The sequence below is a fragment of the Hemiscyllium ocellatum genome, chromosome 12, assembly GCF_020745735.1.
Source record: "Hemiscyllium ocellatum isolate sHemOce1 chromosome 12, sHemOce1.pat.X.cur, whole genome shotgun sequence".
Classification (NCBI taxonomy): domain Eukaryota; kingdom Metazoa; phylum Chordata; class Chondrichthyes; order Orectolobiformes; family Hemiscylliidae; genus Hemiscyllium; species Hemiscyllium ocellatum.
In genome coordinates, this window is record NC_083412.1 from 42,792,296 (window position 1) to 42,815,115 (window position 22,820).

A 22,820-nucleotide genomic window follows, 5' to 3' on the forward strand; every position below is an offset into this window, starting at 1 on the left:
AAACTCAAAGTAAGGGCTCTTCACTCATAATTACCATTAACAAGAGAAGATCTAACCATTTCTCCTCGCCCTTCACCAGCCAGCGTCACCTTAGGTAGCAGCAGTTAACGCAATCACTGTCTTCTCAGGGTAAGTACAGACAAGAGGTAAATGTGGCCTTTCCAATACTGATACACACTCCAGGAACAATTCAAAATAAAAAGCACCAGAAGAAGAACAGATAAGTAAGTGTGAGTTATGTGGAACATGCAGACAAAAATAATTTGCAATAAAATAAAATGGTAAACTCTCAGGATGGAAATAAAAATACAAGATAAATCAAATCAAATTGGCTAGAACTGAGTTAAGGAGGAAAATAAATTAAGAGAGTCCACCAAAGTTACATACACTTAGATAACAGGACCACCGTGTGAATCAGATTCCATTTAAATTTAACACTTTCCAATTAGGAATTAGACAAAAAAAAACTGGTCAGCCAGATATTGTATGAAAGGGCTGTTCATCTGCCTGAAACAAGACCACAGCGTAGGTCAGTCTAAAAAATAAATGGGGGAGTGGAATCGTACCTTCAGCAATTTTCTCTTCGTTTAAAGTCACAGCTGCTGAGCTGTCCTTCACCACAGCTGCTAGTCTCTTTTCTTCTTGCTTCACAGGTACCTGCTTGATTGAGGATCTCACTGGAGCAGACTGGGCAGAGTCCACAACACTGACCACTCCTTCAGTAACAACTGTCTTCCTTATGGAATTGTTCTGATGATTAGAATTGAGGACCGGAGAATCCTGAGCATTCAAAAATAAATGCAAACTAAATTTTCTAGAGTCACAGAGATGTACAGCACAGAAACAAACCCTCAGTTCAACTTGCCCATGCCAACCAGATATCCTAAATTAATCTAGTCCCATTTGCCGGCATTTGGCCCATATCCCTTTAAATCCTTTCTGTTCCTATACCCATTCAGATACCTTTTAAGTGTTATAATTGTATGCACCTGCACAACTCCCTCTGGCAGTTCATTCCATACATGCACCACCTCTGTGTGAAAACATTGCCCCTTAGTCCCTTTTATACCTTTGCCCTTTCACATTAAACCTATGTCCTCTAGTTTTGAAAATAGTGAAGTATTGAGCTGCCTGAAGACCTGTGATACTGAAATGATGAGCATTTATTAAAAGAGTAAATTATTGACAGAGGGTGAAATAGATCTTCAAAGTTCTTCGCATCTGGGAGCCTTCAATCTCTTCCTTGTAAATGTCTTCCTCTCCAATTGGCTGATATGTTCACTCAAACATTGACTTCTCATTCTTCCTTAGATTCAACTAAATCCTCCCCACCCCCACCCCCCCCAAACCGGTTGCCCAATTCATCCATGCCGACCAAGTTTCCTAACTTAAGTTGTCCATTTTCCTGCAATTTGCCGATAGCCCCCGAAACCTTTCCATTCTATGTTCCTCTCCAAATGGCTTTTAAATGTTATAATTGGATTTACCTCTCCTACTTCCCCTGGCAGCTCATTCCATATATTCACCGCTTTACTCTAGTCTGGAGAAAAAAACCAATGAAGAAAACCCTTCTTTACTACCCTGTTTACCTGGGATGCTAATTTCAAAGAACTATGAACCTGAACCCCTCAATCTCTTTGTTCAAAAACACTCCCCAGGTCCCTTGCATTAACTGTGCGAGTCCTGCCCTGGTTGGTCTTACCAAATTGCAACATCTCACATTTATCTGCATTAAACTGCAGCTGCAATTTCATGGCCCACTCATGTTTCTGAGGATATGGGTTCAAATCCCATTACAGCAGATGAAATCTGAATTCAATAGAAAAGCCTAATGGCGACCATGAAACAACTATCGATTATCATTAAAACCCATCAGGTCCTACAATGTCCTTTTGGGAAGAACGCCTGCCACTTTTACCTAGTCTGGCCTACATGTAACTCCAGGCATACAAGGTGGCTGACCCTTAAAGGCATTTCGGGATAGGTAATAAATACTGGCTAGCCAGCAACTCCTATATCCCACTGACAAAAAAACACAAACAGAAGTCACCTAAATACGCCTACTTGTCTCAAACTTTGGTAGAATCATATACTATCAGTCACATCCCGCTCTGTACCTCAATGATCAACCTCGAGCCAGAAAGAACCACTAAAACGTTGTGGTATGAAGGGGAGACAAGCAGCTCACCATGTGACCATATAATAGCATATAGTTTAGTTGCACACTTTGCAAAATCTCTTGCTGACATTACATTTTACACAAGCAAAGTTTATAATATTATGGACAATGGCCACTTCCATAATCACACTGATTCAAAATGATATTAGAACATCCAGTCATCATTAAGGAGGTGTTTTAATTAGAAACAGAGAAAATGCAGACAGCATTCATAGAGACATAAAAAGAATAAATGGGAACATTTGTCCAGGGTTTCTTTCAACAATCAGATACAGTCACATTGAAACAATGTCAAACAATTTACTGCTTACTTTCCAACCCAAGTGATGTTAGTCCTTTAACATTTCCCGAATACATTTACAGAGGTACCTTGAGGGTGGGCGGCCTGACGGAAAATGGATTCGCTAATACTCCAACAGGTTTCTTCCTCTTTAAAATGACTGCAGGTGGTGGTGTAGTTAGTGAAGGTACCTGTTAAATTCAAACATTTATCATTTAGAAATACATAAACACTAATGCAATTCATACTGACAAGATAGGAAAAGCGAGTAAGCAATTCGTGAAACATAAATGATCTGAAATACATAAATATGATTTAGTCCTTACATCTGCATGAAGATCATTAAGTATATCTCCCAGTAGATCATCCTTAGATAGATCAACATCTTTCTGCAAAAATAAAAAGATCATTTACAACGTGCAGCTCGACATGCCGTCAGAATAGTCAGTGGCATGGCCCTCTCCACAACCAATCATAAGTAGTGTTAATCGATTCTCTAATGCAGAAAAAGTGCCTCAAGGTGTTTCAAAGATCAAACCAAATAAAACAAGACACAACGCTAACGTTACTGGAGGGCTGCCAAGACGTTTTAAGGACACCATGAAAGGAAACATTCGATGGAAAGGCAGAGGTTAGAAAGACAATTCCGTAGTGATAGTGAAGAGGGAGATGCTCCGTTTGTCAGAAGCAGAGAAAAGGACAGCTTGAAGTGAGCATATGCTGGGATAAGAATTCGAGATGGGAGTCAGTGAATGTGACATGTTGGATAATTATCAGTAAACTTGTGGAAGCTGACACTGTGGCTGTAGATGGTGCTTCTAGGAGGCAGAATGCAGCTGACAGTGAGAGATTAAGGACAGTGGTGAGGAAACCAGACAAGAATAAATCCTTGGGGGACCCTGGAAATAAAGGCACTAGCATGGGAAGGAAAGGAACTGCTGGAAGTGATCTGGCTACAATTGGTAGCCAAGTATTGAACAAAGTGTCACTTCTAGTTGGATGACTGTAAGGCACTAGAGGAGATTTCTATCGTCCAAAATCACAAAAGCTACACAGTGGTCAGGAAGGACACGATTCAAAGGCGCACCAAAGTCACAGGATATTATTCATGATCAGCACGAGTTCAGTACTGGGTCCAGCAGAAACCTGAATGGACAGATCCTAACCTGGAATGGTAAAAAAGGTGGCACTGATTAGGGAGATAAGATAACGTTCAAGTACTTCGGAAAAGAAAACTAGAGGTGGACTGACGATTTTCAAGAACAAAATGGTACGGTTTGGGTTTTCAGAGAGGCCAGTGTGATAATGGTAATTTTGAAAGAGTGGACAACAACACAGGAGGAGTAGAACCAGTTTATAATGTTAGCCAATGTGGACTGACAACTTAAGAGGCAAGCTATTTAGTGGAAGGATCAGGGAAACAAGAAGTGCTACTCTTGAGCAAGATGATCACAGAAGTTTGACGAGACAGAAACTTGGGGAAAGATTTGGTTTAGGTGATCCAGTGAAGGTGCTGTGGCAGAGGATGAAGTGAATGAGGCAAAGAGGTAGCTAAACATGTGGTCTCACCCTGGGTAACAAAGAAATACATAAATTCATCTCACTTGTTTTTGGAGGTGAGGGTAGAATTAGAGAAATGAAACCAACAAGTTAACTTTGCTCAGTAGGATAATGAGAGTTGCAGCCACTTCAGAGCTAGCAAAGTGAGGCCTGTTAGACCTAAAGCATCAGATACCCTCGGATCTGAAATACTCCAATTTAAGTGTGTGATCAAGATTAGACAGGTATTCTTGTGTCTAGCACTTGGAGGGACAGGGGTAACAGAGATGTTAAGGAAACTGACAGCTGCAGAACTATCATGACTAATGAAGAGCCAAAGATCAGATTAGTTTGGAGCTTGAAACTGACTGAGAGAGAAAAGATCATCAATAAAATTGGAAAGAAGGATGGGTTAGTAAATTTGCAGATAACTAACTAAGTTCGATGGAGTTGTGCACTGTGCGGAAGGATGCTATAGATTACAGAGGGACATAGATAAGCTACAGAGTTGGGCTGAGAGGAAGCAAATAGAATTTAATGCGAAAAAGTGCAAGGTTATTCACTTTGGAAGGAGCAACAGAAATGCAGAGTACTGGGCTAATGGTAAGATGTGCATAGATTCCTGATAGTTGCCACCCAAGTTGATAGGGTTGTTAAAAAGGAATATGGTGTGTTAGCTTTTATTAGTAGAGGGATTGGGTTTTGGAATCATGAGGTCATGTTGCAACTGCACAAAACTCTGGTGCAGCCGCACTTGGAGTATTGCGTACAGTTCTGGTTGCCGCATTACAGGAAGGATATGGACGCATTGGAAAGGATGCAGAGGAGATTTACCAGGATGTTGCCTGGAATGAAGGAAAGGTCTTATGAGGACCTTTTTGTTAGAGAGAAGGTTAAGAGGTGACTGAATAGAGGCATACAAGATGATCAGAGGATTATATAGGATGGACAGTGAAAACCTTTTTCCTCGGATAGTGATTGCTCACATGAGGGGACATAGCTTTAAATTGAGGGGTGATAGACATAGAACAGATGTCTGAGGTGGGTTCTTTACTCAGAGTGATAAAGGTTTGGAATGCCTTGCCTGCAACAGTAGTGGACGCGTCAACATTAAGGGCATTTAAATGGTCATTGGATAAACATATGGATGATAATGGAATACTGAAGGTTAGACAGGCTTTAGATTGGTTTCACAGGTCAGCGCAACATGAGGGCCAAAGGGCCTGTGCTGAGCTGTAATGCTCTATGTTCAAGCATGCCCCTGCAAAACATAACTGGGGTGTCCTAGCCCATGTACTGTATTGAAGAATCCAGCAAAGAAACAAAACTTTCAAGAGATAGTGTAAATTAAATGATTGAGTACTAAAGCAAAGAAGTAATGCTATCTTACACAGATCATAATATAGGTTAATTCAGATACTGGTATCCAAACTTGAGTGGCTTCCTTTAGGAAAGCTGTGAAAGCCTTGCAGGATGAAGAAAAGATCCGCAATTGTATCAGGGAAAAGAAAAATAAAGGAGATACCAGAGAAGTCCAGGGAATTTCAGTACAGTAAACAGGAGGACAGGTTGTCATAGAAAATTGAAGTAAATTAAAGTTTCTACCAAAACAAGAGAGGGAGAGAGAGAGGAGGATATCAGAAGGAGGAACTTAACTTAGGCTAACAAGGGTACAATATAAGAAATCGTGCTGAAAGCAAAATTCAATAGTTTACAAAAACAAAAAGCAGGAAAGTATACCAGAAACAAAAAACAACTTGGGGGAAAAAAAACGTGGACATGGTTCAGAAATCCTGCAAAGATGTCTTGCACTGAATGACCTTCTACATGCAATAAGATTTATTTTAAAGTTGGAATATAATCAGTCAGGTTTCAAACCCACGAGTCCTATAATCATAAAAGACTAATTATTTTCTATTTTGGTAAAACTAACAGCCAAAAATCCAAATTCTGCAAAATCTGAAATAAGTTTTAAAGATGTAGCAGGACCACAGAAAGTGTATGGGATGGTCAATTTGAAAATACTAAATGTAAGTTCAGCTAATAATAGGTTATAGCGTCAAAGGATGTTAAAAGGGCTTTTGGGAAGGATTCAAACTGATGTATGGTAGGCCGTACCTTATTGCTCCACTTAGGAGCTTGAGGATTAACATCAGATTGGACAATTTGTTATCACTTAAAATGGTTTAATATTGAAAATTAACTAACCACACAGGCAAAGGTTTTGTTCCTTTAAATTAAGCAACGGTCCTATGAGTCATGAGTTCCTCACCTAAAGCAAGGAAGGCAATAGATCCTGCTCAACTTAACTCAAATAGTCAAAAAGGAAAACTCTCACAAAGTTTGAAGAACTTAATACCACACTTGAGTACAAGCTAAATCCTTCTCTAATCATATTACATTGGAAAACTAATAAGTCAATTAGGTTTTTTGTTTAGATTGGATTAGATTACTTACAGTGTGGAAACAGGCCCTTCAGCCCAACAAGTCCACACCGACCTGCCGAAGTGCAACCCACCCATACCCTTACATTTACCCCTTACATAACACTATGGGCAAATTAGCATGGCCAATTCACCTTACCCGCACATCTTTGGACTGTGGGAGGAAACCGGAGCACTCGGATGAAACCCACGCAGACACAGGGAGAACGTGCAAACTCCACACAGTCTGTCGCCTGAGGCGGGAATTGAACCCAGGTCTCTGGCGCTGTGAGGCAGCAGTGCTAACCACTGTGCCACCGTGCCGCCCTTAATGGATATTCAGGACACAACTGACATTGCAAATTTTCAACAATTCTTGATATTTAACATTTCCATTTATCTGAAACCTTCATGTCTCCAGAATATACAGCAGGAGGGAAAAATTCTGAGAAGTCAAGTTAACAAAGGACAAAGACAAGGAAAACTTAAGCTGTCCTAAATACATTCTGAAAATCAACAATATAGTGCATAATTACACATATAATTGCCCATTGCACACAATCGATGTTAGTTTACAAATCTCTACCTTCAAAGACTGAAAATGTGTATGCCCCAGTATCAATTTTTTTTAAATTGCATTTTGCTCCTGCGAACTTATGAAGGATAAGATGTTAACAGAGTGTGTAAAAAAAAGACGAGGAGAAAAAAAATCAAAGTGCTTCGGAAAAGCAGGAAACATGAATCTCATTTACTCTCATTTATACCACACCTCAACTTTTTTCTTGGCTGTGCTGGCCAAGAACATGGATTTGATGTTATTGGGCCTCGAAACCAGCATATTCTTCACATTTTTCTTCTCTTTATTTGTACTGGATTTTCCTTTGTCTACAAGAACAGACATCAGAGTGGGAAACAGGTTTTAGCTACTTCAACATAAAGACAATATGTAAAACAAAAACAAAAATTGCTGTAGAAACTACAATATCTGTAGAGAGAGGAAAACAAAGTTAATATTGTGTCTGGTATGACTCCTCTTAAGGAAAGAAAATATTCAAAGCTTTGAGTATATGACCAATGATCCACATCAAAAATAAAAGTGATGAGAAAAATAACAATCTACATTGTTCTCGCAACTTTAATGTAATAAAATACTGCAACAAAACTAAAATGGCACGGACTCTGGAAATCTGAAAACATTGGAACTATTCAGTAGGTCAAGCAGTATCTGTGGGGATTGAATTGGAGTTGCTATCAATTTCAGGCCGTCTGCTTCAATACTGGTTTAAAAATGATAACTATTTTCTAATTTCTTTGAGTTCTGATGTAAGATTATCGACCTGTAACACTAACTCTGTTTCTCAATTCTGAAATGCTGCCTGACCGACTGAGTATTTGCAGCATTCTCAGTTTTTACTGCTAAATGCTTACCGTTGTCTTTTTTATCAAAGACATCTTCTTCCAAGTCATCGTCAAAGATTTCTCGACCATCTTCCACATAACCAACCCCATCTGCCAAATACAAAAATTATCAAGTATTTGACGAAAATAGAGTAAAAGTCTTATTTGGAAGGACAGGAATTTGCACAAAGAAGGAATATAATGAAGTTAAGCATTTACCATCATCAACTATCCAGTCATCATCTTGCCGTTCACATACAAGCTTGGAGTATTGATCTTCGTCCAGTTCCTCGTAAACATTAGAAATCTTTTCAACCTGAAAGACAGCAAGGTCACCACTACATTATACCCCACGGGAAAAAGAAGTGGACTTAACCATATAGGAACACCAAATGAGCACTAAAGAGCACGTTGGAGAGAAACCAAAACTATTTCACAAGAGAAGCTTTAACTGAGCACATGCATTAAGTCCCACTAAATGTAAAATAGCATCTGTCAAGAAAGACATGCTGATCATATGCACAATACAACCTGCAGAACAAATCCTTTGGAATTCATGCATTACATGCAGATCTCCTATCCACAACCTGTAGACAGCATAAGTATTCATAAATTTGATGCTTTAAAGAAAAATTGCTGTTCTGCCGCTAGAGGCTCTCCAGTAACAACTGACAACAGAATATTGGTCTTGAAGTAGTATCATCATTAGCATTCCTATAGAAAATCACATCTGTAAATTTTAGGCTTCTCTCTATAACCAGCTTCATTCCTTACCCTAAGTTATGTGACAGCAACTTGACAGGAAGGTTGGTGGGTTGACTACTGATGGTTGAAGGACACCCAGGTTTATTTGTAAACTGGGAAAAAAAGTGCATGACACTCACACTGTAAACAATGGCCAGGGCAACAGTGTTGATATTTCATCTCCTCAAGTCAGAGAAGTGTTACAAATGTCAGGCTTCAGGAATGGTCATTCATTAAACTATCCATTTAATTCTTGGATCAAATGGAATTGGGGATCTGGAGGATAGCTATCAAGCAGCTATCATGGACTCTTGCCTTCTCAAAGCCTAACTCCCTTTAGTATCAGTTTACTTCTTAGAAACCAGTGAGTCTGTCATAAATGGGCTAGTCCAGAAGAATCAGAGAAAAAAAGCATACAAAGATCGCTACTCACTACTCTCTACAGAATCACCATGCAGACTACAAGTGCAAGCTCACACTCAGATTGAAGAGGCCAAGCTCCTGATGACTTAGAGACTGACAGATTTGCCTAGCTTTGGTTAAGGATGGAATGTCACCTTGGAAGTTAGTTCAGGACTAGAAGTTACCCTGCTGGAAATGGAAAAATGATACAGACCATTAAGGACTGGTTTTTGGAGGATGAACTGTCAATTTAAGGGACAAAATAAAGCATAACCAAAAGGATTTCTGATGATTTTAGAAGTTAAACAGAAAAATCAAACTTTGGAGTCTAATTTGGCTACCAAGTAGCATAGAGAATATTACTTTTAGTTTTTTTAATATAATAACAGATTTAAAATTTTAAAGTTTGTCACATGATTCTTTCAGTCAGTCAACAGAAATTAAAATATCTTTTATCATGTTATCGGTCTCATGGGGATCAGAACACCCATAGGTACTACGGTTATCATGAATTTACAATAGACACTAACCTCAAACTTCAGATATTTTGGCAGTTTTTTTTAAAAAGAGTCTTACATTTAGAGGCTCATGTCCACCCCAGGACTTCAGCACATGATTTAAACTGACTTTACAATGCAAAAGTGCTGCATTGTCAAACTGTTCTCTCTACAACTAGATGTAAACAGACTTGTTTACAGATCTTTTTAATCAATCCTGTTCAGACTTGTTACAACACATCTCTGTAGCAGATGGGGCTTGAACCTTGGACACTAACAGTGCATCACAAAAGCCAGTAACTTTGGTCAGAATCCAGTGTTAGTTTAATGTTCAAAAGCCACATCACCCCAAATGGAATGTGAATTCACTATCCTCATTTAGGAAGCCTGTCCCTTATCCATCAGTCCCACTGAAACGACACAAGTAATTAACTATACACTTGAGATAAAGAAATAGATAAATCAGCAGAAATAGTGGAGAAACCTCAGATTTTATTTGGCATTACAAGAAAAGGTTAGAAATGTACAGCAGGCCAGAAAATCTAACTTTATCAATTTGATATCAAAATGCAGACAGAGTTATGCACATTTAAGAACAGAATGAGAGATGGGAGTGAGAGATACCAAGAGAGAAGAACTCACTTTAATCTTTCCCCACTGCCCTATTCACCCAATCCACATGGAAGTAGGTCAAGGTAAAGATCATCCTGACTATACCAATCTCCCCTGGTCACTAAGGTTGTACCATACTTGCAGGAATCTGAAATCCTCCCTTCTATACTATCCTTCCAGCCTCATATTAAGAAAGTAAATCATTTTCTCCTAATCAATCTCAGATTACTGTCTTGTTGATTTTATTTCAGTTTCATTGTAATTCCTTGAACTTTACTTGCATGGGATCAAATCTAGCTTTGATAGATGACCAGTGATAACCTATTCTCCTATTTGAGAACATTTATAAAGTCCTGAACACTGTGAAACAACGTAATATTCAGGATTTTAGATCAAATCTACAAAAGAGATGGTCAACCCTTGGTTATAGAATCTTGTACAGTCACTATGAATACTGTTTCCCCAACAAGAAACCAGTCAATTGACATCAATCACATGAACTTGAATTCCTTACTGCCACAAATAACTAAATGTAAAATATTACTATGGAAACCTTATGGTTCAGATTCTGTGTTAAGATACCTATCCTTCACCAGAAACACAACTTCTCCCATCAAATTTGTCTTTAAAGATTGAAATTAACAACTTTACCTCATATTTTATCTTCTCACCAGCCTTGGCCTTCTTCAGGCGTTCCAGCGCTGCTACTCGCCCTGCTTTATCTTTGCGACTACGTTTCGAGCGTGTAACCGCCAAGCCACATGAGTCGGCATCATCTGAAAAATTAAATTTGAAATCAGACCATATTTCATTAGCTCATATATCATATCATTAACTCTCACTGACGTGGGCAGTAGATTTCTCTTTAAAAGTGCCAACATAAACTCAATGGACCAAGCAGAAATGTATGTTATGGAAGAAGGTTATAATTCCGTGAGCTTCACTTTATACTCTATGAACAGCTGGTTCACAGTTTACGTGTTATGGGTTTTGGTTGTTCAAGAAAAAGAGATAAATGCAATTAAAGCAAGTTTGAAGTCTATTACACTGAAATGGTTGGGGGCACATTAGCTTGAAAGGTTAATAGCTAGAAAGGCTTGAGCTGTGAAACAGTGAAAGTACAAAAGATGTGATGCTTGCAATCTTTATAGTAATGGGAATCCATAGAATCACAGAATTCCTAGAGTGCAGAACAAGGCCACACTGACCCTCCAAACAGCATCCAATATAGACCCATCCCCTAACCCCACACTTAGCATGTGTCAGTGCACCTAAGCTGCACATCTTTAGTCTGTGGGAGAAACCGGAGCATCCGGTGGTAACCCATAAGAACCCAGGGAGAATGTGCAAACTCTACACAGATAGTCACCCAAGGGTGGAATTGAACCCAGGTTCCTGGCACTGTGAAGCAGCAGTGGTAACCCCTGAGCCACCGTGTTGTCCAGATGGATGACTTTGTTTTGGATACTAGAGGAATATTAGATTAAAAGCATTTGATGTACCAGAAAAGTTGTAAAACCCATTTATTTCATTCTATCCTAAAAAAAATTGTAGATGTGGGATTATTAATTTAAAGGTCAGTTTGAACAAAGCCCAGAGCAAGCTACATCATTATGGATATGAGTACAGATTAGGAAGATTATTTAGTTTAAATTTATATGAATAATTACTGAGTGAGCTATTGTGGTTTGGACTTTGCTCATTTTGCAGCTTGCCAAGACATAGCCAAAGGAAATGTTGAGTTAGTTAGATCTGTCTCGTAAGAAAAGCAAAAACACAACTTCATCATTTACCATGTGGAATGCAGGCAACTCTTCATCGATACTTTAAGTAAACAAAAGCTAGCAGGAGAATTAAGAAGGGTCACTGGACTCAAAACATTAACTGTTTTCTCTGCACAGATGCCGCCAGAGCTGCTGAATTTCTCCAGCAATTTCTGTTATTGTTTCGGATCTTCAGCACCTGCAGTTCTTTGTTTCATTTAAAGAAGAATCTGGTGATTCCCAGAGATCCTTGCGCCAAAAGGAAGCAGCAATCAGATTAGTTTGGCAGCACTGGAAATGTAACCAGAACAAGCATCTGACATGTCCACTATTGAGATATAGTAAACGTCAGTGTGACCTCTGAGAATTCTCTAGGGGACTGTGGTATACTTAAAGGTGATCTCTACAGAATTAAATAGCATTAAGATTGATGTAGCTGACTGTAGTTTTAAGCCACGTTATTCGTTGTTTTATTTAATTATTTTTAAGATACATAGCATAGTTAGTTTAGTTTCAAAGGTAGTAAGATCTTGTTGCATAGCTCTATATGTTAAAATGAGGTATTCTTACTTCTCTTTCAGCATTAATGATCCCCACCTAAAGCATATTTAGCAGCTATAGAATGCTTAGCTCTCAAATGAGAGCATGTTCAATCATGGAGCTGCAGACACAGGTCTCATCTGAAAATGTTGATTTAATCATGAAGAATTCAAGTGGTTAAATTAATGTTGCTGTGCTGAACTGTTCTACTTTCTATATAAACTATTTAATAAAACTCTGATTTAAAAAGCTAGTCTCAGTAATGGAAATTTGCAGATTAGCATAAAAATCAGTCCAATTTACAAGTGCTTTTAGAAAAGAAATCTGTTGTCTTTATCTGGTCTGACTGCATATTCCTTCAGACTAATAATATATTGACTCTTAACCATGCCCGAACATTGACTAGATAGACAATCAGTTGTATCAAACCATTAGTAGAAACAGAACTGAACTGGACAGACACCCAGTACTTACCAACGCCTATGAATTGACAGAGGCAGACTGCAGGCCATTCTACCCTGCAAAGTCTTCCACACTAACATCTGGAGACTTGTGACAGAATTAGGAGAGCATACCACAAGTCTGTCAAAGAAAGACTGACATACAGTTTTGCTTTTTAATCACTGACTGTAATGCCCCAAACGGCTCCAGCACGATCCCTGCATATCAGATCAAAGCATGATGGTAGTCTGTACACAGTGGTGAAGGAGTGCCTTGGACATTTAACCTTGACATCATGTGTCTTATGGCATTGGGTCAAACATGGACAAGGAAACGTCCAGCTGTTAGCACATACTACCAACCCTCAGCTGATGAATTTGTACTGTCATGAAGTTGGTGTGTGAAAATGGTAAAATTCTAAAAAGACCCCTCAAAGATACCATAGTATTTCCAGCTCAAAAACATCACAGAAGAATCATCAGAAGAAAGGTCTTTGTGATGCGAGATCAACTTTATTGGAGATAAAGTGAAGATGACAGACCGTGTAATATTGGAGAGGTTAGGTTTTAATTTATTCTTCTTATTAAATGGGTTTATATAAATGAGACTTGTGCTTATTTGAACAGCATTCATTCCAGTATTTAGTTCAGTTAGTACGTAAGAGGAAATTGTCCCATTTCATAGTAACTGTTAAATTGTTTACTGTTAGAGTTGAATAAATAAATTTTTACTTGTTAAGTGTAAAGTGAGTGAAAGGATTTCATTTCATTTAACCATTCCTTTATAATAGTTTGGGGGTTGAGAGGTAGGTTATACCCCTTGTCATTTATCAGATTACAAGTTAAGGCAATCTTCTCTAGGTGTTTCAGTTTTAATTATCAGAGTGTCAACCTCCACTTCGAAACAGAACATCTCAATGTGGTGTTAAAAATCACACAACACCAGGTTATAGTCCAACAGGTTAAATTGGAAGCACTAGTTTTCGGAGGGCCACTCCTTCATCAGGTCGTTGTCCTGATGCAACCACCTGATGAAGGAGTGGCACTCCGAAAGCTAGTGCTTCCTAATAAACCTGTTGGACTATAACCTGGTGTTGAGTGATTTTTAACTTTGTACACCCCAGTCCAACACCGGCATCTCCAAATCTCAATATTGAATACTACTTGGAACAAGCACTGAGGTTAACAGGGTAGAATGCACGAGGGAGTGGGGGACTTCAATGATCTTCAGCAAAAGGGACTACAGACTAAGCTGGCCAAGATCGAAAAATCAGTAAGATGGAAAAACCTACTAGAGCTTGTGCTCACCAATCTAACTTGCAGAGACATCAGTGGTGTTAGTATGTCTTAGAATGACAATCACTCAGTCCTTCTAGAGACAAAGTTCCATCTTAACAAGTGTTCATCCCTATGTTGAGTGACACTCGCATTATGTTGAATGAGATAAATTCAGAATAAAGTTAGGAGCTCAAAACTGAGCATTCCTGAGATGCTGCTGGCCAGTGCAGTTGCAGAATTGCATTCCATCACAATCCGTAATCTCGCTGCCCAGTACACCACTCACTCCAGCATTACGATCAATGCCAGGGGAGTAACTCTACTTCCGTAGGGAGTTGTTGAAATGTATGCCACGTGCATACCCATATATAAAATGTGGGAAAAGGGCAACACAGGATGAGATGCATGCTAAATAGTGGAAGTACATCAAATAGACAAACTAAGCAATCCGGTAAGTAAAAACAATGACTGCAGATTCTGGAAACCAGATTCTGGAGTAGAGTGCTGCTGGAAAAGCACAGCAGTTCAGGCAGCATCCGAAGAGCATGAAAGTCGACGTTTCGTGCAAAAGCCCTCAACGACCTGTATTTCTGATGAAGGGCTTTTGCTGCTCCTCGGATGCTGCCTGAACTGCTGTGCTTTTCCAGCACCACTCTACTCCAGAAGCTAAGCAATCCCACAATCTACAAATCTATTCAACAACATGACACATTCAGTCTTGAAAGATGTTCTGATGGTCAATAAATGCTGGTCCAGCCAGCAACACTTAAAGAATGAATTTAAAAATGTGTTGAAGTTCATCACTTAAGTGGAAAAGATAACGCTTTAAAACCAGAAGTACAAAGTGAATGATCCATGTCAGCCTCCTCTTGAGGACTCCAACCACATACAAGAAAAAGACACCATCTTTAGTAAACACAATTCATTGTATGTTATCTCCAGAAATGTCTGACTGCATTGTCAACAGGAGAAAGCGAGGAATGCAGATGCTGGACATCAGAGTTGAAAAGCGTGGTGCTGGAAAAGCACAGCAGGTCAGACAGCATCTGAGGAAGAGCAGATTTGACGTTTTAGGCATAAAGCCTTTATCAGGAATATGGGCGTATGTGGTGAGTGTGAGTGTGTGAGCGACTCGGTGGCAGGTAGCTGGGAAGGTGATGGTGGATGCAGGTGGTGGGTGATGGTGACAGGTCGAAGCGTTGTCAACAGCAAAGGCTATAGTCCCTAACCACATTCCAGTTATTGTAGCCATATGCTCCAGAACTAACTGCACCTTTAACCAAACTTTTCCAACACAGTTAAAATATCTAGAAAATTGTCCAGGCGCAACCAAAATAATGTGGATAAATACAGATCACTGAAACCAAAATGTTAACTTTGCTTTCTCTCCACAGATGCTGTCAGACCTGCTGAGTTTTTTCAGCAATTTCTAACTTTATTTCTGATTTCCAGCTTTGCAATTCTTTGGTTTATAGTTTATTGACCAATCAATCTATTTTCAATCATCAGCAAAGAGATAGAAGGTGTGAATGGCTATGCTATCAAGCTGCATTTGCTCTGCTGTCCTGTAGGTTTGGATTCCATCATTGTCATTTGGCTCATTACAAAAATGATCCCCAAAAAAGGTCGAAGAAGCTGAATTCCAGAGATGTGGTGAGAATGACTGTCCATAACATCCAGGCAGCATTCGGCAGAGTGTTGAATCAAGGAGCCCTAGGAAAATTGAACTCTCTATTGGTTGGGGTCACACCCAACAGTCAAGAAGATGATCATAGATGTTAGAAATGAATCACCTCAGCAGTGGTTAAGCACATGGCATTTTCCATCAACAGGATACCATCATCAGAGATTATACATATCACAGTACAGCAAAGTCATGTTTGAGTTTTAGTGCTAACATTAGGAGTTTGGATAATTAAATGACAAGTGCATGTTCCTCAGTTGTTGGTAATAGGTAAACGATAGGTCGAACAGAACCAGCTCAAACTTCCAAACCCCACAATGTCCACTGTTTAGTGTGATCCAGAAATTGGACGGCACTTGCTGAACAATCCTGAGAAAGTACTTCGCTCCACTAACAATTCAAAATAATTGTTAACTTCCTAAAGTAAATGCAAAATACTGCAGATGCTGGAGATCTGAAATAAAAGCAGACGACGCAAGAGAAACTCAGTTGGTCTGGCAGCATATTTGGAGAGAGGAACAGAGGTAAGGTTGAGTCCAAAGATACTTCTTCAGAACTGATTGTTGGACTCAAAAGATTAACTGCTTCTCTCCCCATAGAAAATGCCACACCAGAGTTTCTCTAATTTTCTGTTGTTCTTTCATACCTCCCAAAGTAACCAATTTCAGTTGCTAGAACTGGCATACATTCACAAACATTCACTCCAAATCTGTAAATGAGGAGAACAAGTTACAACATAGAACAATACAGTGCAGAACAGGCCCTTCGGCCCTCAATGTTGCGCCGACCTGTGAACTATTCTCAGCTCGCCCCCCTCCACACTATCCCATCATCATCCATGTGCTTATCCAAGGATTGTTTAAATCTCCCTAATGTGGCTGAGTTAACTACATTGGCAAGTAGGGCATTCCACGCCCTTACCACTCTGAGTAAAGAACCTGCCTCTGACATCTGTCTTAAATCTATTACCCCTCAATTTGTAGTTACGCCCCCTCGTACAAGCTAACTTCATCATCCTAGGAAAAAGACTTCCACTGTCTACCCTATCTAATCCTCTGATCATCTTGTATGTCTCTATCAAATCCCCTCTTAGCCTTCTTTTTTCCAATGAGAACAGATCCAAGTCTCTCAGTCTTTCCTCATAAGATCTTCCCTCCAGACCAGGCAACATCCTGGGAAATCTCCTCTGCACCTTTCCCAATGCTTTCACATCCTTCCTGAAATATGGCGACCAGAACTGTACTCAATATTCCAAGTGCAGCTGCACTAGCGTTTTGTATAGTTGCAGCATGATATTGCGGTTCCGGAGCTCAATCCCTCTACCAATGGAACCTAACACACCGTTTACCTTCTTAACAGCACTATCAACTTGGGTGGCAACATTCAGGGATCTATGTGCATAGACTCCAAGATCCCTTTGCACATCCACACTACCAAGAATCTTTCCATTGAACCAGTACTCTGCCTTCCTGTTATTCTTCACAAAGTGCATCACCTCACATTTAGCTGCATTGAACTCCATTTGCCACCTCTCAACCCAATTCTGCAGTTTATCCAAACCCCTGCAACCTGCAACATTCTTCCACACTGTCCACTACTCCATCAACTTGAGTGTCATCCATAAATTTACTAATCATCTAAGTCTTTTATAAAAATGACAAACAGCAGTGGTCCCAAAATAGATCTTTGTGGCACACCACTAGTAACCGGACTCTAGGCTGAATATTTTCTATCAACCACCACTTGATGCTTTCTTTCAGAAAGCCAGTTTCTAATCCCATGCCTCTGCATTTTCTCCAACAGCCTACCATGTGGAACCTTATCAGAGGCTTTACTGAAGTCCATGTATACCACGTCAACTGCCCTACATTCATCTAAATGCTTGGTCACCTTCTTCAAAGTAATTCAATAAAGTTTATGTGGCACGACCTTGACGAAACCATGTTGACTATCTAAAATCAAATTATTGCTTGCTGGATGATTATAAATCTTAATTCTTATAATCCTTTCCAAAACCTTTCCTACAACAGTCGTAAGGCTCACTGCTCTATAATTACCTGGGTCATCTCTATTGCCCTTCTTGAACAAGGGCACATTTGCAATCCTCCAGTCCTCTGGCACTAAACCTGTAGACAATGATGGCGCAAATATCAAAGCCAAAGGCTCTGCTATCTCCTCCACAGCTTCCCAGAGAATCCTCGGATAAATCCCATCCGGCCCAGGGAACTTGTCCACTTTTGCTCCTTCTAGAATTGATAACACCTTTCATAACTAACCTCGAACCTTTCTAGTCTAATACCTCATTCTTCTCCTCTACAATACTCTCCTTTTCCTGAGTGAAAACTGATGAGAAATGTTCATTTAGCACTCTCTGATCTCAACAGGGTCTACATTCAACTTCCCACTTCTGTCTTTGACTGGCCCCATTCCTACCCTAGTTATCCTCTTATTCCTCACATACCTATAAAAAACTTCAGGTTCTCCTGCTCATGTCCTCTCTTTGCTCTTCTTAACTCTCTCTTTAAATCCTTCCTAGCTGATCTCTAACTCTCCAATGCCTCTTCTGAACCATCTTGCCTCATCAACATATAAGAGTCCTTCTTCTGCTTAACAAGAGATGCAATTTCTGCAGTAAACCATGGTTCCCTTGCCTTATCACTTCCTCCCTGTCTGACAGGAATATACCTATTAAGGACACGCAATATCTGTTCCTTAAACCAGCTCCAAATTTCCATTGTCCGCATCCCCTGCATTTTTCTACCCCATTCTACGCATCCTAATTCTTGCCTAATCGCATTATAATTGCCCTTGCACCATCGACAACTCTTGACCTGTGGCATGTACCTATCCCTTTCCATTGCTAAACTAAATGTAACTGAATTGTGGTCATTCTCTCTAAAGTGCTCATCTACAACTGAATCAAACATCTGGCCTGGTCATTACCAAGCACCAGATCCAGTGTGGCCTCCCTTCTTGTCGGCCGTTCGACATACTGTGTCAGGAAACCCTCCTGCACACATTGGACAAAAACTGATCCATCTGATGTATTAGAGTTATAGCATTTCCACCCTGTTCCTTTCACTCCTACCCAGAATAATTTTGCCAATCCTCTCTTCCACCTCCCTGGAACTCTGCGGAGACCTATAAAAAACTCCAAGCAGTGTGACCTCTCCTCTCCTGTTTCAAACCTCAGTCCACATTATCTCAATAGATGAGTCCTTGTCAAAAATTCTTTCAGCCACCGTTATACTATCCTTGACTAACAAGGGCACACCTTGCCCTCTTTTACCGCCTTGCCTGTTCTTAATGAAAGATCTAAACCCTGGAACCTGCAACATCCATTCCTCACCCTGTTCTAGCCATGTCTCTGAAATGGCCACAACATCAAAGTCCCAGGCACCTATCCATGCTGCAAGCTCACCTACCTTATTTCGGATACTTCTGGCACTGAAATAAACACACTTCAAACCAGTTTGCTGTCTGCAAGCACATTCCTGTGACCATGAAATCCTGTCCCTGTCCTCCCTATTCTCATCCTCTTGTGCACTGCAACTACATCTCAGGTTCCCATCCCCCTGCTGAGCTAGTTATACTCACCCGAATAGCACCAGCAAATTTCCCACCCAGGATACTGAACCCCTCTGGTTCAAGTGAAGACCGTCCTGTTTGTACGGGTCCCACCTTCCCCAGAATGAGCCCCAATTATCCGAGTACTTGAAAACCTCCGTCCTGCACCATCCTTGCAGCCACGTCTTCAGCTGATATCTCTCGCTATTCCTTGCCTCGTTATCACGTGGCATGGGTAACAAACCAGAGATAACAACCCTGTTTGTTCTAGCTGTCAGCTTCCACCCTAGCTCCCTGAAATCCTGCCTTACACCCCTATCTCTCTTTCAACATATGGCATTGGTACGTACATGGACCACGATTTGTGGCTGATCAGCCTCTTCCAAACATACGATTCGAGACATCACGGACCCTGGCATCTGGGAGTCGACACACCAACCATGAGTCTCATTCATTCCCAACAAACGTTTTATCTGACCCTCTAACTATTGAGTCCCAATGACTTGCACTCTCCTCCTTTCCCTCTTTCCCTTCTGTGCAACAGGGATAGGCTCTGTGCCAGAGACCTGAGACCCACTGCATATCCCTTATGCTGTTTTAGCCTTCAGCGTGGGCAGCCTGATGTTCCACATTGCTTTATTCAGGGCAATGCCTTGGCTACAGTTGGCTTGCCAACATTCAGCACCTTTTTCTCTTAGAGTATAAACTTTTGTGATAGTTTGAAACTTGGTATTCTTGCATTTTTCCTGATGAGAGCAAGGTGTAAAACTTCAGCAACATGTAAAAGAACTGATGACAAAGAATCATACTTGTCAGTCACTCATTATATTGTGGCCTGATAAAATAATATTGTCCTTAGAAACAGAGAGCTGGTTATTAATGGAGGGAGTATTTGTAGTCTATACTGAGGAACTCAAAGTCTAGAACAGAGTTAAAGTGTGCAGTACTGTACTTTATTACTGAATCAGGTCACCTCTAATCATTGAAATCAATCAGAATCGATCTGGGGACAGCACGGTGGCTCAGTGGTTAGCACTGCTGCCTCACAGCGCCAGAGACCCGAGTTCAATTCCCCTCTCAGGCAACTGTCTGTGTGGAGTTTGCACATTCTCCCCGTGTCTGCATGGGTTTCCTCTGGGTGCTCCGGTTTCCTCCCACAATCCAAAGATGTGCAGGTCAGGTGAATTAGCCATGTTAAATTGTCAGGGGTGAATGTAGGGGAATGGATCGGGGTGGGTTGCTCTTCGGAGGGTCGGTGTGGACTTGTTGGGCCGAAGGGCCTGTTTCTACACTGTAGGGAATCTAACCTAATACAATAGCTCATTTTACCAAGACTGACAACTTATTTAAATTGGAACAGTACAGCACAGGAACAGGCTCTTCAGCCCATTTGTGTCTACACCAACACGATGCCAATCTAAACACATCTTGTCTTGCAGCATGTGATCCATATCCCTCTATCCCTTGCCTGTTCCCATGTCCATCTAAATGTTTCTGAAACTTTGATATCTGCTTCTCCCATCTCTCCTGACAATGCACTCCAGATACCTACCATACTCTGTGTAAAAAATACTTGCCTCACACATCTCCTTTGAACTTTCCCCCCTCTCACCTTAAACCTATGCCCCCTAGCATTTGACATTCCCACCTAGGAACGTGGTTACTCTGAACTTCACCACCATGTTGTCAGTCCAGGATTATAGGAAAATTCCTGGATGCAGGTTTCCTAACAAATAATCATTTAAACATACAATTGGAAAATACTTGCATAAGTTCATCAGATATACGGATAGATTTTTAAGCATCTCTTTAAGGGGCTCCTTTTAAAAATGGGGTAGAGAAACACAAGTATTCTTAAATATGAAATAATGTCATTTCACAGTTCAGCTGTAATGCCAGGAGTTTCACCATCAGCAACACAACTGTCATTGCATTGCAAACCTCCAGCGAAGCTATTAAATCATGTGCGAACTCAAAATTCCTGTTAATGTACGGTGTTAGTAAAAGTGCACTGCAGTTCAAAAACACTATTTCCAAGAAGTGAATCAAAGATTTTTTTTTTGAAAACAGGATAAAGTGCAGGTATTGCCTACCACACTGGCTGTATATCCAGCAGTCAGGGCCCAGCCCTCGATCTGCACCACCTGGATAAGCAACACAAGGAAGCAGAACAGAGTGCTGGCAGTAATACCAGAGACGTGCCTGGCTTTTGTACATCAGCTGTATCTGTAATTCCTGCCTGAGTAGTTGCAAACCGGAATGCAAACCCTGTAATCTATGCAATGCGCTCATCAGTTCCTATAAACTACATGGATCAGTAATAAGCAGCAAATGCACCATCTACATACACTGTTTCTGTTCAACCTGATGACCTTGCAATCAAACCCCAATCTCCCCAGACCGTATCCTCCGCCTGCCCACGCTGCTCCCCATTCATTACCTTGCTGTTCGGGCTCACTTCCAGCCTCCCTATCCGGACCCATTCTCTCCCGCTCCGGCCCACTATTGATTCACAGCAAAATCTGGCGCCAAACCTTCCGGAACTGAAATGAATGTAATTGCTCGTTCGGAAGGACGTCATTCGGCACGGCGCAGGAGTGTGGGGGAGTGCAGCATAGAGCGCAGCCATCTTTCATCAAGGCACTCTGCAGGAGTTGTGGTTTTATGATTTGGAGATGCCAGTGTTGGATTGGGGTAGACAAAGTTAAAAATCACACACCACCAGATCATAGTTCAACAGATTTATTTGGAAGCACTAGCTTTCGGAGTGCTGTTCCTTCAACATGTTCATTCTAAAAGATGAGAGACTTTAACAATTCAGGTCTTTTTCAAGATATTATTTCAGTTACATTACAGGGTAAACTTTTGCTGTAAATTCTGTATCTTACGATCTTATACTCCCCAACCAGATGAAGGAGCAGCGTCCTGAAAGCTAGTGCTTCCAAATAATCCTGTTGGACTATAACCTAGTGTTATGTGATTTTTAACTTTGCCTTTTCGTGAATCAGAAGGCAAGAGACTGGTGTAATGGCAATAGCATTAGCTATGCAACAATCATTGACTATAACACATTATAAAGTATATTTTCATATTATTAAGAGCTCCACACATTATTGCAAATCTCCAAATTCTTCAAAATCTTAAATTGTAATGTGAGCCTGCACTTTAATACAACAACATGTTGGCCTATTGTCCATTGATGCTTCAGCCAGAACTGTTTTCTTGCAGTTTTTTGTTTGTCAATGTTTGTTTGCCATTGCCATTTTCAAGAGCAGCGTGAGGAAGCAGATTTTGCAGCTCCCTTTGTTGGATTACATGCTCAGTCTTGGAATGAGTCTTGAGTCCTTACGGTTCCTTTAAGTCAACCTGCAAAATGTTTATTTACTCACATCAAGGACCTTTTCTATCTACCTATACTGAGGAAAGAAGTCAAAACTTTGAGCCTGACTAAAAACTGGTGTAAAATAAAACAAT

The 22,820-nt window shown here is 40.4% G+C and overlaps 1 protein-coding gene across 1 annotated transcript in view; it reads right to left on the minus strand.

The window, feature by feature from the left end:
• The window catches only part of pola1 (polymerase (DNA directed), alpha 1), a 268,722-nt gene extending 246,847 nt beyond the window's left edge, over positions 1 to 21,875 (minus strand). The window contains exons 1-8 of the mRNA XM_060833523.1: positions 21,787 to 21,875; positions 10,726 to 10,850; positions 8,039 to 8,135; positions 7,850 to 7,930; positions 7,191 to 7,306; positions 2,786 to 2,848; positions 2,549 to 2,650; positions 567 to 780 (exon numbers count right to left, since the gene is read on the minus strand). Of these exons, the coding sequence (XP_060689506.1) occupies positions 567 to 780; positions 2,549 to 2,650; positions 2,786 to 2,848; positions 7,191 to 7,306; positions 7,850 to 7,930; positions 8,039 to 8,135; positions 10,726 to 10,850; positions 21,787 to 21,829 (841 nt within the window). The 5' untranslated portion in view covers positions 21,830 to 21,875. The remainder of the gene's footprint in view (positions 1 to 566; positions 781 to 2,548; positions 2,651 to 2,785; positions 2,849 to 7,190; positions 7,307 to 7,849; positions 7,931 to 8,038; positions 8,136 to 10,725; positions 10,851 to 21,786) is intronic.
• Between the last annotated feature and the right edge of the window lie 945 nt (positions 21,876 to 22,820).